This window comes from Nannospalax galili, unplaced genomic scaffold, assembly GCF_000622305.1.
Source record: "Nannospalax galili isolate Female #2095 unplaced genomic scaffold, S.galili_v1.0 scaffold1023, whole genome shotgun sequence".
Lineage (NCBI taxonomy): Eukaryota > Metazoa > Chordata > Mammalia > Rodentia > Spalacidae > Nannospalax > Nannospalax galili.
Window position 1 is genome coordinate 199,191 of NW_008349234.1, and position 21,433 is coordinate 220,623.

A 21,433-nucleotide genomic window follows, 5' to 3' on the forward strand; every position below is an offset into this window, starting at 1 on the left:
GTGCATGCCACGTGCCAGGATTTGGGCCTGCTGTTGGTATGAGATTATCTGTCAGGACACAGGACAAATGTATTAGAATTTCTATTTATTTCTACCTATTTAAGTTTTCTGGCTATTGTGTATATGTCATAATACATCACGGTATTATAAAAGTATAGTTATCGTTTATAGAGTTTGTAAGTCATCTATACGCATTTTTATATGTGTTTTCCCAGATAGGATGTAAATCAGAACAATTTGGAGGCCACTGTTCTATAAAGGTTGTCAAGTTCAACTTCTTGATTACCTGTTGGCATTTGGTGCTTCCAGTTTTAGGCCTGAGACAGCTCTGCAAGGTGGTCATTTATCCAAGTTTTCTTGCCATTTAATTGAGTACCCCATGATGCCTTTCCACAGAAAGTTCACTCCTGGACCTTCCCTGAAAAACTGTTGCTGGCATTACAGAAGATGTGCAAGAAGAATTTTGTTTTCTTGGGGGAATTTTGAACGTTGATCTTAACCTTTAGCTCTTCCAGTTGCAAAATTGTTTGGTTTCTGTTGTTATAAGACTTCCCTTCCCTTCTATCTCAGTTAGAATCTAGGTAAGAATGCTTTAAAGATGACAACATGATCTCTCTTTATTGCAAAAAGGAAAAAAAAAAAAGTCAAAAGTCAGGGGCCGGGGATGACTAAGATATTATTTGATTTTTTTTTTTTTTTTAATTTCATGGCCTTTCTTCCCATATGTAAAGAAAAAACAAAAACAGAAAAACAATACAGCTAGGTGTGGTGATGCACTCCCTTAATCCCACAAGAGGCAGAGGCTGGTGGATTTCTGGGAGTTGAGTTCAGCCAGGTCACAGCCAGCTGTGACTACTGGGAAACCCTGTCTCAAAAATACTAAACCAACAGAAAACCAGTCTGTTTTAAAAACACAGAGAACTCAAAGGAAAAAAATTATTAAACAAGTGAAAGGGAATTACAGTTAATGATTTGATCTATTATCTTGGCTATTTTAAGTTCTGCAGTTAGGTGGGTCTGTATACGCATGCACGTATTCAGCCACTCTTCTATTTGATTTAATGCAATCCTATATTTTGCAGCCTGACCTTTTTTCTTTCTTTCACACACCAGTATGTTATGAGACTGTTTCTTTTTAAGGGAAGCTGGTGATGGCGCTTGAGGATGTAAGGCCCTTGGTTTAGCATGAATTTGTGAAGTGGAGCAAAAGTGACTCATTATGCATGGTGGCTCCACTCTTTTGAAAGGGTGACACTGTGACTACCTGATTTACATGTGCTCTAAATGACTGAGTGATAACTTTAGCAAAGAAACATGGTGCTTGTGTTAATTGCAGTGCTGCTGACTGATGGTGGCATTCAGTTTAAACTATTGGAGCATTTATTTGTCCTGGGAACATTTTAATTTTAATACAGTCAGTCTTAAGTGTTGTTCCAATCACTGTTGTGTGTGTTGACAATTTACCAGCTACCGAGAGTGCTGTAGTTGTTGTTGTTTGGTCTTTTTGAGACAGGCTCTCCCTACAGCCCCAGCTGGTCTAGAACTCGCTATGTAGACCAGGCTGGCCTCCAACTCACAGAGATCTGCCTCCCAAGTGCTGGGACTAAAGGCACGCACCACCACACCCTGCAGTAGTAGTATTTTAATGGTATGATAGGTTGTTTTAATCCAGTGATTGAAACAGTTAAGGCTGGGGCTAGGTTTGGTATGTTGTCTCATTCATACTACGTCACAACCCTTTTCAGTTAGGATTTGTGCTCATGAAGAAATGGAGGCCCAGGGAGGTTATATTACTTGCCCGTAGCCATGTAGGCCTGGTGTTTATCTTAGTCTGTTGTCTGTTGCTAATTATATAATACTGCAAACTAGGTAAGTTATAAAAGAAAAAAGTTCAGACTTGGTGGTGGTAGCCACCTGCCATCCCAGCACTTGGGAGGTTGAGGCCAGATGAATGTGAGTTTGTGGACAGCCAGGGCTATATTCTGAGACTCTGTCTCAAAAACCAAAGAAAAGATGTTATTTTTGTTCCTGGTTTTAGCCCAAAGTTGAGGGACTTACTGGTGATGGCCCTCTTACTGGCAGAGTCCTGAGGTCCATGGGCATCATCGGTAGGTGATAGAGGGCACAGGTGTGCATGTGTTCTCTACCTTCCCTGTCATCTTATAAAGCCACCAGAATTCAGTGGTGGGTCTCCATCCCAGTGACTATCTAATCCTAGTCACCTTCCGTACAGCACCCCCAAATGCCATCATCAGAATAAGTTCCCACCCTAATATCCCACAACCTGAGTAATTCTTCTCATTTTCAACCTTAACTTGTTTAGAATGATTTCATTACTAATGAGGAAAAGTTGGTTTTAGCCTGAGTTCTTTTGCTTGGTGTATATACACAGAAGCTTTTAGAGACTTGACTAAATAGCTCTGTTTAGAAAAGGGACAGAATTACAGGTTAGAAGAATGTACAGTTTGTTACAAGCTTCAAATGCAAGATTTCAGATTTTGGAGCTTAGTTTTACTGAGTGGCATTGACATTAAATTTAGGGCTCAAATGTGATAAGAAAAGGAAAGTATAATGGAGTCTAACTTTGGCTGTCTGTCTTCTGTTTTCTCATTGGATTTGTGATGTATTCTCCAAATGAGTTAGGTTAACACAGCTTTGGTAAAACAATGGAAGTTTATTTCTTGAGCACAAACCAGCCTTATATGGGTGTTCTAGGAGGGTGGGCGGCCCCTGTACTTGTTGATTCAGGGGCCCCAGACTCTTGCTGTCCTAGGTCTACACCCAGGGCTCTGCCGCTTAGCTTTTTCCTAAAGGATAATAAATATTTTAGGCTTGTAGGCAGCACAGTCTTACTGCAGCCACTCAGCTCTGCACTGCAGCAGGAAGGCGGCTGTAGATAATAGGTTAATGGGTGGCTATGGCTGTGGCTGTGTTCCCAGTTTGCCAGCGCTGTCCTAGGTGTTAAGAGGTTTGTTTGTTTGGTTTTGGTCTTTTTGAAACAGGGTCTCCCTGTAGCCCCAGCTGGCCTGGAACTCGCTGTGTAGACCAGGCTGGCCTTGAACTCACAGAGATCCGCCTGCCTCTGCCTCCCAAGTGCTGGAACTACAGGCGTGCGCCACCACACCCAGCTAAGAGTTATTATATTGTATTTATTATTTTTATTTTATGTGTATGAGTGTATTGCTTGCATGTATGTGAGTGCACCCGTGTCGTGTCATACAGTGCCACGGATTCCCCTGGAACTAGAGTTAAGGACGGTTCGTAGCCGCCATGTGGGTGCTGGGAATCGAACCTGGGTCCTCTGCAAGAGCAGTCAGTGCTCTTAACCACTGAGCCATCTCTCCAGCCCCAAGAGTTATTTTTTAAGCTATGCATGGTGGCGCACGCCTTCAGTCCCAGCACTCTGGAGGCAGAGGCAGGTGGAGCTCTGTGAGTTCAAGGCTAGCATGGTCTACATAGTGAGTTCCACGCCAACTGAGGCTACAGGGAGACCCTGTCTCAAAAAAGACCCAAAACCCCCCAAAATTATTTTTTTTAAATATTTAATTTTAGCCAGGCGCGGTGGCACACGCCTTTAGTCCCAGCACTTGGGAGGCAGAGGCAGGCGGATCTCTGTGAGTTCAAGGCCAGTCTGGTCTACATAGTTAGTTCCAGGACAGCTGGAGCTACAGGGAGACCCTGTCTCAAAAAGACCAAAAAAAAAAAATTTTAATTTTATGTATATGAGTGTATTGCCTGCATGCATGTGAATGCACCAATGTCATGCAGTGACTACAGAGGTCAGAAAGTGGGTGTTGAATTCCCTTGCAACTGGAGTTACAAATGGCTATTAGCTACCACGTGAGGGCTAGGAACTGAACCTGAGTCCTCTGCAAGAGCAGATAGTGCTCTTAACCTCTGAGCCATCTCTCCAGATTATATTGAGTTCTTTTTTTTTTTTTTTGTCTTTTTGAGATAGGGTCTCCCCGTAGCCCCAGCCATCCTGGAACTCACTATGTAGACCAGGCTGGCCTTGAGCTCACAGAGATTCCCCTGTCTCTGCCTCCCAAGTGCTGGGACTACAGGCGTGTGCCACCACGCTCGGCACTTAAGAGTTCTTATGTGCAGTTGTGGAGGTACAGTAACAAGATGGCGCTGAGCAGCTTAGGTGAAGGCAGAGCCAGCTAGCCAGCTTGACACGCAACAATAAGGAGAAATAATACTGATTGTAGCTCAGCCAGTGAAGGACGCATGATCCTTTTGGCAGAAAGAAAAAAACATACCTACTTATATGCCTAGACCTGGAAATGACACCTATCATCCGTTCATGCCCCACTGGAGTAAGCTAGTTAGTTACATAAGCCTCTGAAATGAAAAAGGCCTCATCTGGGTGACTTCTCCCCAGCCACAGCCCTACTCTAAACCCAAATTTTGGAGGCACAGCAACCATCTCTGTCTCACCTTCATAGGACTTACTAACTGTAGTTCCATGTTTATTCTCTGACTTCCACAGTACATAAGCTTCATAAATATATTAGCTGTGTTCATCTGCTCACCCTTGTATTCTCAGCTCCCACTGTGTATTAGGCATGTGACGCATAATTGCTGGGTGATTGCATTGGTCTGTGGGTGAATGAAATTCTAGTGAGTTTTCCTGTCGTTGTGACCAAATACATGAGAGAAGTAACCTAAGAGGGAGAAAATACAGTCCATCATCGAGGGGACTGTATGGTAGCTGGTTTGGTTGGTGCATGGTGGTGGGAGTGTGAGGTGACTGATCACACAGCAACACACGGGAAACAGAGGGCTTGTGCTACAAGTGAGGCCAGGCTGTAAACTTCAAGGCTGGCACCTAATGGCCTACATCATCTAGCCAAGCCCATGTCCCAACAGTTTCACAACTTCTTGAAATAACTCCACTAGCCAGGAACCAAGTGTTCAAACACATGAGCCTGTGGGGGCATTTCACATTTAAACTTTTTTTTTTTTAGTCTTTTTGAGACAGGGTCTCCCTGTAGCCTTGGCTGTCCTGGAACTCACTATGTAGACCAGGCTGGCCTTGAACTCACAGAGATCCACCTGCTTCTGCCTCCTGAGTGCTGGGATTAAAGGCATGAGCCACCACGCCCAGCTAGTATTTTTTTTTTTTAAATACACAAATAAAAAATGAAAACTAATTACTAAAAAGTACAACTTTTAGAGAATTTTTTTTTCCTGAAGAAAGCACAGTCCGTTTTTTTATATGACTTAAAACTCTGTTGGTGCTTAAAAGCCTCTCCTGCCAGTGCTCATGAGGCACTATAGAAAGGCAGGGAAAGCCAGGTGTGGTGGTGCACACCTTTATTCCCAGCACTTGGGAGGCAGAGGCAGATGGATCTCTAAGTTCAAGACCAGCCTGTTCTACATAGTCAGTTCCAGACCAGCTGGGGCTACAGAGAATCTCTGTCTCAAAAAGACAAAAGAAAGGCAGGGGCAATCTCGGGGACATAAGGAGGAAAAGGCACCGCTCACTCAGGAGTCTGGTTGAAGCCAGAATTCCAGCACAAGTAACAGTTGCTATCTCTCTTCCCTACCAGAAACCTGCGATTTTATAGGAATCTTACCAGAAACCCCATTTATAGAAAAAAAGATATGTGTTAAACCCTTGTGTAACCAGAGTGGCTTTTTGTTTTACCTTTTCAGATTATACTTCTGTCCAAGGAGGAAGGAAGAAAAAAGGTTTCTTAGCAACCTTTTGAGATGTAACTTGAGAGCCACTAAAATGGTTTATATGGCCATTGCTGAGACACTTAATGATTGTTTGCTGTCTTTTCAAGAGCCTGTACCTGTGTGTGGGTACATCCTACCTAATGGACTCTTTCTAGAGAAGTCCATACTCACACTCTTGGGTGTGTCGTACTTTGTTCTGAGCATCTCTCTCTTAACCCTTGTGCTTAAGTCTACATAAAAAATGTCTTTAATAGGGGCTGGAGAGATGGCTCAGCAGTTAAGAGCACTGACTGCTCTTGCAGAGGCCCCGGATTTGATTCCCAGCACCCACATGGTGGCTGTGAACTGTCCTTAACTCCAGTACCAGGGGAATCAGAAGCCCTCTTCTGACCTCAGCAGTATTGCACGACATGGGTGCACTCTCACACATGCAGACAATACACTCGAACACATAAAATAAAAATAATAAATAAAATGTTTTTTAAAAATGTCTTTAATAGAATTTCCAAGTCTGTTTCACTCTACTGGTAGTCCTGAAATGCTTTTCAATGTTGAAGCAACAAATCTCAGTTTGGCCGGAGTCAAGATCTCTTAAAAGCTAAGGGGAACGCATCAGGCTGCTGAGGGTGGCAGTGCAGAACCATGTTCCTGTCCCCTCCCTGCTGACCTTCTCATAGAGTGCTGCCCTCCTGGATTCAAAGGGAATATAGGAGTGGTGCGTGCTCAGTGGAGGACTAGAGAAACAGCTGTGATGGTGAGTTCTGGTCTTCTACCGACTCCAGGTTTGTGCTTATGATGTGCTGCAGGAGACAGGCCCTGGTTTCTGGATAGAGCAGCCCTGGTTAGGTTATGGTTTGCTCCCACTGAAGCACATGTTGAACTGTGCGAAGAGATCATTAGAAGCTGGGAATAGTGACATGTACCTGTTATCTCAGCACTTGGGGGACCAGGGAGGTACAGGCAGGAGTGGTGTGCAACATCATCCTTGATACTTAGAGTTTGAGACCAACTTAGAATACATGAGACCCTATCTTGAAACAAAACAAAACAAAAGTAATTAAGGCCAGCCAGGGTGGTTTGTGCCTGAATTCTAGCACTTGGGAGGCTGAGGTAGGAGCATCACAAGCTTTAGGTCAACATGGACCAATAATAAGACCTTTTCTTTAAACAAAAAAAGGTAATTGGATCATGAAAGCTCCATCCTTGTGACAGGATTAACGTGGCTCCTGTAAGAGTGGGTTAATTGTCATGAGAACCAGTTCCTATGAAGCCAGCCAGGGTGCGACTCGCCTTACTATTTCTTGAACAGGTGTCTTTCTTCCCTGTGAGCCTGCCTTCCCTTTCCACTTTTCCCATGGGTGGAACAGCACAGCCTCCCCACCTCAGCAGCTAAATAAATGGGAATTCAGGCGGAGGAGAAGAAACTGGTAGGAAAAGCGTTGCCTTGAACATCCGGCCAAGTGCTGCAAAAACATGAAAGCAAATAAATAAGGAAGTTATCAGCCTTAAAGCCTGACGGTCTGGGTAAGGTAGCTAAAGACAGAGCCTGTTGTGTGCCCTAGACTCCAAGAGTGTCACAGTGCCTGCCCCCCCTCCCCCCTCCCCCCTGTGGTGTGCTTCTGGAGCTCTTGGGGATAGTTAGATGTCCTGGCCTAGAAGTCTCAGAAATGTATGGATCCAGGCCTGGAAGACTGAGGAATTTTAGTTAGCACATTGCCTGTGGGGTATTTGCTAAGCATTCCTCACCAAATTGGATGGTCCTCCTTCCCTAAGATGGTGCTGTCACTTGGCCAGGAGCAGATTTCATTCAGTTCTATTCTTGCATTCCAACTTTCCCACCTGTTCATGATGAAAAACCAAAGATTTCATAAGGTTCTTGGATTTATGTTTGAGTATGTGACTGAGATGCAGTTTTGAATTATATTCATGAGAAAATTCTTATCTAGCATATAAACTACCAACAGAACATAGCCGCAGGATGTCAGTTTCCAGAGTAATAATCTGTCTAGAAGGTTGACTGAAATTATATTTATACCATCACAGAGACTAGAAAAATGAATTTTGGAATGCCTTCTTTGGCATAGTTAGGTATAATGAGATGAACAGGTTGCTTTAATAATTAGGATCTTGGAAATACAGACTTTGATTTTGATATATTAAAAGAGTAATTTTGAGCCAGGCATGGTGATGCATGCCTGTAATCCCAGCATTTAAGAGGGAGGAGGATCAGGAGTTTAAAACCACCTTGGCTACATAACACGGTTCAAGGCCAGCCTATGCAATACGAGACCCTGATTTAAAACAAGTACCATCACTCAGGAGGCAGAGGCGGGTAGATCTTTGTGAGTTCGAAGCCAGCTTGGTCTACATAGCGAGTTCCAGGCCAGCTGAGACTACAAGGGGACCCTGTCTCAAAAAGAAGAAGAAGAAAAATAAAATGTATATATATATGCTGTTCTTGCAGAGGATCCAAGTTCTGTTTCTAGAGCCCAAGTCAGGCAACTGAAAACCCCTTGTAACTCTATCTCCAGGGAATCCAGTGCCCTCTTTTGACTTCCACAGGCACCTGCATTCAGGTGATATACCCCCATACAGACACAAATATATGCATAATTTTGTTTCTGTGTTTTGAAACAGGGTCCCACTATGTAGCCTTGGCTGCTCTAGAACTCTAGGACTAAAAGCATGAACCGTTATGCCCTGCCAGTATGCAAATACATATTTTCAAGTGAGGTGCTTCAATTCAGGAGCTTCATGTACAAGCAGGTGCCATGTATTTTAAAGTTGATTAAAGGTAATTCTGTGGAGTATTCTTCTTGAATAGAAGATTTCTTCCATAGAAACAATGTGGTTAAGGTTAATAAGTGATTCCAGAATTTCTTTTTTGAACTTTTTTAAAAATTAAAAAAAAAATCTTATGTTTATGAATGTATTGCATGCGTGTATGTGAGCGCACCCATATCATACAATGTCTCAGAGGTCAGAAGAGGTCATTAGATTCCCTTGGAACTGGAGTTAAAGACGGTTCATAGCTGTCACATGGGTGCTGGGAATCAAACCTGAGTCCTCTGCAAGAGCAATCAGTGCTCAACTGCTGAGCCATCTCTCCAGCTCCCTCTTTTTTGAACTTTTAATTATATAAAGTTTTAAGTATATACAGAAATAAGGAGAGATTAGTGTAATAGTCTCCTTCCATGTCCCCAGTACCCACTTTCAATAACATTTTCCAATTTTTAACTAATTAACTTAAAAAAAAACTGGGGACTGGAGAAAGCACTGGTTGCGCTTTCAGAGGACCCAGATTTGATTCCTAGCACCCACATGGTGGCTAACAACAGTCTGTAACTCCAGCTCCAGGAGACTTGATGTCCACTTCTGACCTCCACGGCATTGCATGACACAGGTGCACTTACATTCAGGCAATACACTCATACACATAAAATAATAAAATAAAAATTTTTTTGAGACAGGTTCTCACTATGCAACCCTGCCTGGCCTCAGACTTGCTATATAGACCAGGCTGGCCCCTTCATCCTGAGTCCTGGGATTAAAGGCATGTGTCACCATGCAGAGCCAACTCATTAACTTTACGATGTGGCTGACTGTTACTCTGATCCAGTATCTAAAACACCTCCCAAACTCTACTGGGTGTCCTAGAACTGCCGTCTTCAGTTTTGTTCTGGGTGTCATCTATGAGGTAAAAGAAAAGACACTCTGGGTATTGTGAGTCTGAGAGTTCTCAAGTTGTTTTTTGTTTTGTTTTGTTTTTGTTTTTGTTTTTTTGGTCTTTTTGAGACAGGGTCTCCCTGTAGTCCCAGCTGTCCTGGAACTCACTATGTAGACCAGGCTGGCCTTGAACTCACTGAGATCCGCCTGTCTGTCTCCCAAGTGCTGGGATTAAAGGCATGTGCCACCACGCCTGGCTCAAGTTGTATTTTTTTAGAAGAATAAAGCATTAACTATGAAAAATGCTGTCTTTTTACCCTCAAGTTTTTATCTAATGTATAAGAAAAGTACAAGCTGGCCATGATGTCTCAAACTTAAAGTCTTAATATTTGAGAGGCTGAGGTAGGAGTTTCATGAGTTCAAAGTAGCCTGCCTAATGAGGCCCTGTCTAAACTAAACCCTTCCCTTTTTACTGTAGAAGCAAACTATAAAATACCTTAATATTTTATAACAATTAGGTTTTCAGAAGAAATTTGTCATACCTAAAAGAATTTTCAAGCAAGGTGGTCTTAGAGCATGTATATCTGTGTGTATATGTGTATGTGTCTGTGTGTGTGTGTGTGTGTGTGTGTGTGTGTATTTGTCTTTGTCTGTGTCTGTGGGTATGTGGTGTGTTGGTGTCCAGGCCACTTTTCTTAACTCATTGTTTTGTTTTACAGCGCCTTTCAGTGGTGTCCAAAGGGGTTGCTGAAGACACTATCAAGAAGAAAATAGTTTCTGTTTGTCTGTTCTTTCTAGCTAAAAAAATGACTAAGCCTTGTGATATTTGACATTTAGATGACTACCTATTGGCATTTGGCCAAAAACATTAGAAATTATCTCTTTGACCTTGAAATATGTATTTGTAGCCTTCATCATTAACAATAAGCTTCACTCTAAGTACACATACTGTACCTTAAGTTGTCAGCTAAAGATAACATGAGGTCGGGGCTGGAGAGATAGCTCAGGAGATAGAAGTCTTGCCACACAAGCCTTATGACCTGGGTCTGGTTGGCAGAATCCAGGTGGAAGGATAGACTCAACCCCACAGAGGATGTGTCCTCCCATCTCCACATGCACCCATACAGACACATCATATGCACACACACAATAATAAGTAAAATAAAATTGTAAAAGATAGTATGAAGATATTATAATAGAAATACTGAAAATTAGGGAAGAGGCTAATGATGTCATCTTTGCTCTGCTTTTCTTTATTGTAGATGACTAATTTATAAATAAAGGTAAACATTATTGACACATGTTCAGTTGTTTAGCTGATAGAGTGCATCTGGAAAGTTGGCGCTGCCGCCTTATTTGCTCACTTATCTGTTAGAATGTTGACACTTGATTTTAAGAAGACCTGATGCTTATTATGTATGAACATAAGTCAGACCTTGGTTATCGTGGTGGTTCATCTGAGATCATTTCATTTGTCTGCCTAATTTGAGCGCTGCTTATCTTCTACTCTGCTGCACTCTAATCTAAAATGCATTACAATTTAAAAGTCACCTGAGTATTGGATTTACTGAAGGATAGGAAAGCCAGGATGAAGGCTTTTCTCACAGCCTGTGACTTTAGCCTTGACTCTAGTGATTCCAGTGTGGCTTTGAAGGTGACCCTGAGCCAGTTAGTTGGAGGATGTGGACAGTATTGATCCTGGCGTTTCCCTCACCTAATGGACTTTTTCTTTTACTGTTCTCTGTCGTACCTTTGAGTAGCATTTATTTTAAATGGCAACTGTCTGCTTGAGGCTGTCATTCATAGTATGAGTTATGTGTGTACAGGTCTACTCTCTCTTTCATAGGTAAAATTAAATTTGTATCTAAAGTTCTGTAATGTACATTAGAAGGTTCCTTCCTTAGTCTCAGATGTTATGACCCTTGGTGTTATTTAAACTGCTGGCTCTGGTTCTCAACCATCAATACATCAAAAAGGGTCTAAACCCTATAAAGAAGAAGTCCTGCTTGTGTTTTATTGGGGCAGGAGAAGAAGAGTAGTCACCTGTGCTTGGGTTTCAGAGGTGAGTCCCAGCAGCAGAGGCCTCTGGTCCTGGCTCTGACCTCCTCTGTCCAGGGCTTGCTTCTTCATTGATAGACTCAGGGGAGGGTTGAGCAGGAAGCTGAGTGACAGGCCTACGTGTCAGTGCAGCCATGAGGTAAAAACATGCCTCAGTGTGACTGGTGTCAGCCCAGGCACCACACACAGAGGATTCTCATTGTGCTTTGGGGCAGAGGGCCAAAGTTTTCCTTGGTCAGCTCAGCACTGAACTGAGCAAGAGAGCATTGGCCCTGAAGTCCTCACTGGCACTGTGAAAGTGAGCACAATAGTAGTTCCTCCAGACTTTATTATTTTGCAAAAGGTTAATTGTAGCTTTTAATCTTTCCAGGGATTAAATGCCCCCCTTTATATATAGATTGTGGTTTGTACTTTCGGCCAAAGTCCAGCAAAGAATTGAAGAGAAACCCCTGACCTTTTAAAAACACATCACAGAACCAGACTGCAGGCCAGACAGCTGCAGCCGCTGACTGCGCCATTGTTCTGGTGCCATCACTGTCTCCATCTCAGCAGCCCCACCTTCAGAAAGAAACAAGGCCTGTCTGAGATGGGGTGGTGTGGGTGCAGAGGTCACACAGCTCTCTGAGTGAGCTCCTGCCATGGAATGAGCTACTCGGTGTGTGCTTCGGCTCTTGATGCCTACTCTGTGTCTCAGAGCAAAACAAAGCAGAAATGCCGTACTTGGTAAATTTAGACTTAAGGGTTTTTTTTTCTTTCATATTTATTTTATATGTATGCATGTATTGCCTGCATGTAGGTAAGTACACCCATGTCATGCAATACCTGCGGAGGACAGAAAAGGCTGTCAGATCCCCGAGGACTGGAGTTAAGACAGTTGTTAGCTGCCATGTGGGTGCTGGGATTCAAACCCGGGTCTTCTGCAAGAACATTCAGTGTTCTTAACCACTGAGCAATCTCTCCAGCCCTGTTTTTGTTTTGTAGACAGAGTCTCCCTGTAACCCTAGCCGGTCTGGAACTTTGTAGGCCAGTCTAATTTCAATATCATAAGGATTCACCTGCCTCTGCCTCCTGAGTGTTGGGACTAAAGACATGTGTCACCAAGCCCAGCAAAGTTTAAGAATTTTTGAACAGGTGATCTGGAGACAGTGGAGACCACATGGGAGACAGTGAGGCCTTGGAATTGCCATGATCCTATCTATGCTCAAGTTGCATACTGTCTGCTGAAGTCTAGAAACCCCACATACAACCTAATCCATGGAGTCATTCAAGTCCCAGAAATATTTTGGCTAGCTGATGGTATAAAACCATGATTGGGTTTGCACTGGGAAATTGCTTTTTGCAAGGGAGACCCGATTTGAGGTCTGGGGTATCTTAGGGGTAGATTCAGGGGGTCACTGTGGAGTTGGGCCTGGCCACGTCTTGGCTGAGCAGGGGCCAGTCCATGCCCACTGCCTGTCTAATGTGGCTCCAGAAGTAGTTCCTGTCATTCTAGGGCTCCTTTTCTTCTTTTTGCAGTTTGCTTTGACTTTTCTCTTTGAGGACAGTGACCCTGTCTTCTCCCTCCAAGTAATGGTTCCATTTGTCCCTTTGTGTGTCTGCAGGAGTGCAGCCAGCAATGTGCTCTGCTCATGGTTTCTAAGGATTTCATTGAATCCTCAGTTACTCTCTAACTCAGGCTTCATTCATGTGGTCAGTCAACAAACATTGGTTACTACTGACATGGGCAGACCTGTCTTTGCTCTCCACAGAGGCTGCGACTCCATTGAGTAATGCAGGCAGTTAACAGGTACAATGATAGCAGGAGAATAACAGGAGGGCAGCGTCCTGGAGAAGTGTCATCTTTACCATGACCTGAAGGGTGATAAGGCACTGGCCAGGCTGTACCCCAGGAGGTAAATCATTTACCCTGTTGGCACTTTTCCTGCCTGTGGCATCGTAGGGAATTGACAAAGGTAGAGGTGATACATTAGCAGTGCCAGTGACACAGTATGCATCTAATGCCAGCTACTATTGTGAATGTTAGCATTTTCAAGACTGTGCTTAAGGCTTGTTCATTTTTATTGTACAAATTATGCCAAAGTACTGTCAATATGGAGAAAAATTGTTGTAGTCTAAGTGTAGAATATGAGAGAATAGAATATGAGGATCATGAGGATCAGGAAGGCAGTAAGCTAGGCCAAACGCCTTTACAGGAAGGAAAACTGAGGATCTGAGGAAAAAGCAGCACCCAACTCGTGCGGCAGGTAGTGAGGCAGGGCTGGAACCCAGGCCTGTCAGATACTGCGGAAGTCTTGATGAGGCGTTTTATCAGCAGTCTTTTTTTTTTTTTTTTTTTTTTTTTTTTTTTTGGTCTTGTTGAGACAGGGTCTCCCTGTAGCCCCAGCTGTCCTGGAACTCACTATGTAGGCCAGGCTGGCCTTGAACTCACAGAGATCTGCCTGCCTCTGCCTCCCGAGTGCTGGGACTACAGGTGTGCGCCGCTTATCAGCAGTCTTTCACACAACCAAATATGAACATGATACGGGCTCACTAAAGCTAACAAATAATTATTCACAATGCGTGTGCAATCCAGTGTTTGATGGTGGGTGGTATGTATTTGATTTTTGGCAGCTGTGGACTTCAGCCTTTAGATCTCTAGCAGAAATGAAGGAACAGGGGCTTTCAGGAAGGAGGAAATCTAAAGATGAAAGGGAAGGAGAAAAGAAACGGAAGCAGCTGGGGATCTGAGGGGGCAGGGGAGGCCTGGCCTAGGCTCCTACTGGACTGACATTTGGAGCAGGCTGCCCCATCACCTGGGTTCTTCCCTAGGCTTCTTTCCTCTGCCACTCCTATGTATGGCAGGTAAGGCTTTGTGTTTTTGAGCTGTGTAATTAGGGCCCCAAAGTACTCTCTCCTTCACATTCCTTGGAATCAGGCTGCTCTAAAACTGCTGGTATTTGACAGGCAAGGAGGGTGACCTGTGGCTGTCAGAGCTGTCAGCAGAGCATAACTGCTTACTCATCTCAGAACTGTGGTGCAGTGTAGCCAGAACCTGAGAGGGCCTGCTCTTATGCCTCCTAGCCGAGTGCCTGCTCTGTGGCCAAAACTAGCTCCCCAAAGCATTGTGGGAAAGACTGCCCTTGTTAACCAGTTACAAGAATTTACCTAGGAACAAAATTACCTGAAGCTTGTTAGACCAGGGCAGGATAATGACAGTCTGTCCTATGGAAAGATGAGCGGATGCAGTGCTCGAGCCCAGTCTATGCCCTTGTTAGTCTGTCTTATTTTCCAAATCTGAAAATTAAAAGAATAAGATAAAACCTTGATGTTTCTCCATAAATAAATTTGTGTTTAAAGAGATTTGTAGGAGATTCTACCCAGTAACAACAGCAGGCCCTGTTTTTCGGGTGAACATAGAACTATTGTCAATGAGCTGAGTACGACAGGGCATAGCTATAATACCAGCACTTGGGAGGTTGAGACAGGAAGATGCTGGTCTGATCTGCATAGCAAGAACTGTCTCAAACAACTAAAAAATGGAAAAAGAAGGAAGGGAGGAAGGAAAAGACGGAGGGATGGAGGGAATGAACTACAAACAAGCCTGTCAGCAAATTAGACCATATTCTTGGACATAAAACAAATCATAACAAATGTTAATAAAATGAAATTATAGAAAGAATGTTCTCTGACCATAATGTAATTAAACTAGAAGTCAAAAACAGGACGGTATCTAGACAATTCCTAAATGTTTAAAATTAAAGAACATACTTCTAAATAGCTTGTGGATTCAAAGATAAACTCAAAAGGGGAATTAAAAAATGTTTTCAAGTAATGAAATAAAAAGTACAGCATGTAACAGATTTCAGCTAATGTGGGTTTTAGAAGGAAATTAATAGTAGTAAAAAATTATATTAAATAGAAGAAACATGCCGGGCATGGTGGTGCACGCCTTTAATCTCAGCACTCAGGAGGTGAAGGCAGGTAGATCTCTGTGAGTTCAAGGCCAGCCTGGTCTACATATCAAGTTCAAGGACATCTGGGGCTACAGAGAGACCCTGTCTCAGAAAAGATCCCCCCCCCCCCAAAATAGAGGAAACATTTGAGAGAAGAACAAATTACTGTTGATAGAAGGACATCACAGACTCTAGACGTGAAAAGATTGGAAGTAGAGCAGTAGTAGCTCAGTGGTAAGAATGCTTGCAGTGTGATTATGAGGACCCTAAGTTCAGATCACTGGCACATAAGCCAGATGTGACTACCTGTGCCCCTGTAACCCCAGCACTGTAGGGAATGGAGACAGGAGGGACTCTGGGGCTTGCTGGCCACCAGCCTAGCTTCAGGTTTGGTGAGAGACCCTGTCTTAAGGGAATAAGACAGTATGATAGAGCAAACACCCAGCATCCTTTTCTGGCCTCCATGCATGGACACAGGCAAATGCACCCATATACATATATACAATCACCACACACATATACCAAAAAGAGAAAAAAAATTACAGGAAAATATCACAACATGATACCCAGAAGTTGGAAACTTAGCCAAAATAAAGTCTTTGAAATTTGACATAATATTTATTAAGAACAAGTAGGTCAGGCCTGATGATGCATGCTTATAATCCCAGCACTTAGGAGACTGAGGCAGGAGAATCATAAGTTCAGGACCAGTCTAAGCTATATAGTGAGACTTTATTTAAAAAAAAAAAAAATACACAAAAAAACCCACAAATATATAACCTGACTACTCTATCAGGATGAAAGAAAATGAATTTATAATTTAAAACTTTTCTACAAAGAACACTCTAGGTAGGCTCATTTACAAATTCTACCAAATAGAAGAAATAATATGAAATCTACACAAACTCTTCCAGAAAATAGAAACAAGGGAATACTTCCTAACTTATGAGGTTTACTAATACCAAGAGATACTGCATGGAAACTATAGATGATTTGCCCTCATAAATTTAGAAAAACATTAGCAAATCAAATTCAACAATATATAAAAAGATAAGAGATTCAGGGTATACCTTTAGTGGTAGAGCTCTTGTCTAGCATGCGCAAGGCTCTGGGTCCCTTTCCCAGTAACACACACACACACACACACACACACACACACACACACACACATCCTTACCTATAATATTGTGCTGGTAAACTGGCTGGTGGGGCAAGGATACAGATCCATAATTTGTACTGTTCCCTGGTTTCGCTCAAATAAAAATCCTCACCAACTGGGATAATCCAATTTCAGCACATAATGACCAGTGTCATCATTAATCCTAGCAATGCAAGACTGAGTCAACATTTAAGTCAGTGAATATGGTTCAGCATTGTAACAAACTGGAGAAAAGGACATCTGGGCATGGTGAAGCATGCCAGTGATTTTGGTGATCTGGAGTCAGAGACAGGAGGACCCCTCATATTTGACACCAGCCTGTCAAATATGGCTTAGTGGGTAAGAGCACTTTTAGCACTAGCACGAGGGGATCCATGTCCTTTGCATTCATGTTAAAAAAAAAAAAAAAAAAAAAAAGCCAGGCATTGTGGTGTGTGTCTGTAACCCCAGTGCCGGTGGCAGAGACAGGCAGATCCTGGGGACTTCTCAGGCCAGCCAAGCTAACTGAAGCAACGATCTTCAGGTTTAGTGAGAGAGCCTGTCTCTAAAGCTAAGGTAGAGAAGTGATTGAGGAAGACATCCCAATATTAGACTCTGGCGCGCGCGCGCGCACACACACACACACACACACACACACACACACACACACACACACACACACAAACTATGACCCAAAGAATGTACTTTAAGGACGATCTGCGTGTTGCACAATGATCTCCACCCAAACCTGTGCTGATGCTGACAGATGAGCTTCAGTCTGTGTTTGTTCATTGCTCTGATCACTGCTGGTTCCTTTCCAGATGCCTAGACTAGCCCCTCTTTCCATGACTGCTGCTTGCTCATCCAGTACTTGGGAGTCAGTGCTGCTCCTGGCCAGCACCTCTGAGAGAGGAGAAAGAAATCCTCCCAGCTCACACAAAGCAAGTCTCCTGAGTTAAATAAAATTTCTCTCTTATAGTTATTCTATTGGGATTGTAGGATCTTGGAATAGAGACCTAAATTTGCACACTTTGGCATGTCTTGAAGTTTGGGTTAAAAATCCTAGCCTAGCCTAGCCTTGCCTAGCCTTTTTTCTTTTCTTTTTTTTTAAATTCACAACTTTTTTTCCTGGTGCTGAGCATAGAACTTGGGGTTTTGCACTTGCTGGGCAGGCACTCCACCACTGAGCTACATCCCAGCCCCTGTCCTCTTTTTAAAAAGTATTTTTTTTTATTTTAATTTATTTATTTTTGCATTTTTTGAGGCAGGGGCTCCCTGTAGCCCCAGCTGCCCTGAACTTGCTATGTAGACCAGGCTGGTCTCGATCTTACAGAGATCCACCTGCCTCTGCCTCCCAAGAGCTGGGATTAAAGGCATGTACCATATTTTATTATTTTTATTTTATGTGTATGAGTATATTGCCTGCATGCGTGTTAGCACACCAGTTTCATGCAGTGCCCACAGAGGTCAGAAGAGAGGTTCGAACTCCCGTAGAAATGGAGTTACAGGTGGTTATCAGCCACCATGTGGGCGCAGGTCCTCTGCAAGAGAAGCCAGTGCTCCTAACCACTGAGCCATTTCTGCATCCCCATCTTTTAAAATCTTTGTATCAACTGCTGGCATGTCACTCAGCGTGTAGATGCACTGGACAAACACATGAAGGAGCGTTCTAAGGATCCTTCACTCTCATTTGGGTGAGACTCAAATACTCACCAGGTAGGTGACATTTCAGCTTTAGGGGCTGGCTCCAGGCACTCAACTTGCCATTATGAAGACATTTATAAAAGAAGCAGGAAGATTTAAAACTCCTTGGGGAATTTTTTAAGAGATCTTGTTCACCTATAAAATCTGAGAAAGTACTTTGTGGCAGGCACAGTGTTAAGTTGATAAGTACAGATTACAGCATTGTTGTTGTTCCATTATGTTTTCTCATAGTTTATAACTTTTGTGGGTTTTTGGTACACTTCAACATGTGTAAAAATTGTTTTGAAAATCGATGTGTAAGACTGGGCCTAGTGGCACAGACCTGTAACCCCAACTAGACAGGAGGTCAGAGACTCAAGTTTAAGACTAACCTGGGCAACATAGTAAGACCCTATCTCAAAAAAAAATTCCATACATGAATATATTTGTGTCAATTTGAGGAAGGGGTAGGACTTGGAAGATAATTTTACTCATTTAAATTACCATATGACATGTTGATTATATCTGTTTATTTGATGCCCCTTTGGTGAGATGCACATTACAGTGTCATTAATTGAAATAGAATGGTAATCTTTCTCTGAGTCTGGGAATGGTAACCTGAATTAATATGGTCTGTGAAATAGCAAAGATTGTTTGCAGGTGGACTGAGAAAAGGATGAATTTGGCTAATTAAAAATGATAGATTAGCCAGGCGTGGTGGTACACGCCTTTAATCCCAGCACTTGGGAGGCAGAAGCAGGTGGATCAAAAGTCCAAAAGAAAAAAAAAAAAAAAAAGATAGATTAGGGCTGGAGAGATAGCTCAGCAGTTAAGAGCAATGACTGTTCTTGCAGAAGACCCAGGTTTGAATCCCAGCACCTATGTGGTGGCTAACAATTGTCTGTAACTCCAGTTCCCGGGGATCCAACAGCCTCTTCTGTCCTCCACAGGCACTGCATGACACAGGTGCACTTACACACATTTAGGTATAACTACTCATACACATAAAATAAAAATAAATAAATAAAATATTAAAGTATCGTCAGTTCAAATGCTTAGACACAACACTCTTGTTTATTACACTAATTACTTTTGCTCATGTGACTCTGCCTCTGATCAGACGTAAAGAGAAGAGAACAACAAGATCAGGAGGCTGAGAATGACGAGTGAGGCCTCGTTTCCATCTAACACTGTTTTCTGTAAGCCACCCCAAAATTCGGACTGTAAGACAGAGAAAATGATGCCTTTGAACTTCCACAGCACTTATGCAATGCCTGAGAAGGACAGAAGAAGCTGTTGGATCCCCTGGAACTGGAGTTAGGACAGTTGTTAGCTGCCATGTGGGTGCTGGGATTCGAACTTGGGTCTTCTGCAAGAACAACTGTTATAGGTCAGAGTTTGCAAAAAAAAATCACCAGCACCACTTTAAGAAAAGTAGCAAGGTAAATGTTATTTTTCGACCGGCTGGGCTGTCTATCTTGGGAGTAGAAGAAGAAGCCCTGATGATTGTCGGGTCAGAGTTTTTATAGGATTACAGAAATATTATTCAAACAGGACACTTGTGACCCAATCAAGTTTGTACAACATAGCAGAACTTTGAATCTATTAATCAACAACCAATCATTATACAGACAAGTGATACAGTCATATAACTTGGCAATCAGCTTTGTAATTTTAAAATTAGCCAACTTCCTAGCCATAACAAGTATAGTAAGAAAGCTGAAATCAGCAGTTACCAGTGGTCAGACAATAACAGGGCCGTCTTATACGTTGTGTCAAGGTGACCTAAAATAGCAAGCGAGTTACAGAAGCAAAAACAAGCAGTTAGCCAAATGTAGAATGTCTGAGATTAGCACGTTCCACTGGTTTGTGATTGAGCTATTTCTTAGAACTCAAGGCTGTTGTCTCTTTTTAAATATTTCCCATAAGTGAAAAGAGGTTACTGTTAAAATAGCTATTCTGAGCAAGATGGAGTAACTTAGGTTAAGTTGCTAATATAGTTCACAACCAGTGTTCTTTTTTAAAAATTTTTATTTATTCTTTTTATTTTATGTGTATTCGTATATTGTCTGCACGTAGGTAAGTGCACCTGTGTTGTGCAATGCCCATGGAGGTCAGAAGAGGCTGTCGGATCCCCTGGGACTGGAGTTATGGACAGTTATTAGCCTCCATGTGGGTGCTGGGATTCGAACCCAGGTCTTCTGCAAGAACAACCAGTGCTCTTAACCACTGAGCCATCTCTCCAACCCCAAATGTAATTTTTTATAAAAGTGACTGAGAGCCAGGGATGGTGGTACATACCTGTAATCACAGCACCCAGACAGTAGAGGCAGGAGAATCACAAGTTTCTGACCAGCCTGGGCTACAAAGGAAAACCTTGTCACAAACAGAAAAAAGCCAGACTAAACCAGATTACTCGTCCCCAAGGGAGATTAGGCAGAGAGACTTGCCTAGTTACATGAATAAAACTTTTCTGAGTTTCTTAAGAAAAGGGTCTAGGTGGGCATGGTGGTACATGCCGTTAATCCCAGCACTCAAGAGGCAGAGGCAGGTGGATCTCTGAATTCAAGGCCAGCTGGGGCTACAGAGAGATCCATCTCAAAAAGACGAAAAAAAGAAAAAGAAAGAAAAGGGTCTAATATTTAGGATAATAGTGCCATCCCACCTTTTCAATTTTTTGGTTATCAACACCGTACCAAATGATTCCTCAGCCCCAGTCCTGCTTCCAGTTAGAGCTTCCGGGTGGTCTCTAGGCATCAGTGGTTAATACTGCACCAAATGGGTTTTAGTGCAGTGGCCTGAAATCCAGCGTAGGCAACATTTTCCCACTGAATCAGACTTGTGTTCATTCTTCTTTTACTAATGAAAGCTTTTCTCCACCAGGGATGGATGAATGAGATTTACAACTATGATCCAGAAACTTACCATGCAACGTTAACACATTCAGTCTTTGTCCGGCTTGAGGGTGGAACCTTAAGACTTTCAAAGCCCAATAAAAACATCTCCAGGAGGGTGAGCTACAATGAAACAAAACCCGAGGTCACCTACATCAGCCAGAAAATCTACGACCTCTCAGACAGCAAGGTGAGCCTGGGTAATTTTGGAAGCAGAGCTTGAATGAATGAAAGGTATTTGGAATCTTACTTGCTTTACTGCATTTCCCCCACATCATGTTGTTTAAGGGGCAGTATAGTTTAGGACAACACCTCCCAAACATTAACTCTGAATCACCTGGACATCTTTTGAAATGCATAGTCTGATGCAGCAA

At 42.8% G+C, this 21,433-nt stretch overlaps 1 protein-coding gene across 4 annotated transcripts in view; it reads left to right on the plus strand.

Moving 5' to 3' along the window:
* The window catches only part of Tex2 (testis expressed 2), a 127,100-nt gene that overhangs the window by 57,043 nt on the left and 48,624 nt on the right, over positions 1 to 21,433 (plus strand). For all 4 annotated transcript variants that reach the window (XM_017801518.2, XM_008846570.2, XM_008846571.2 and 1 more), the window contains exon 3: positions 21,049 to 21,249. In XM_017801518.2, the coding sequence (XP_017657007.1) occupies positions 21,049 to 21,249 (201 nt within the window). The remainder of the gene's footprint in view (positions 1 to 21,048; positions 21,250 to 21,433) is intronic.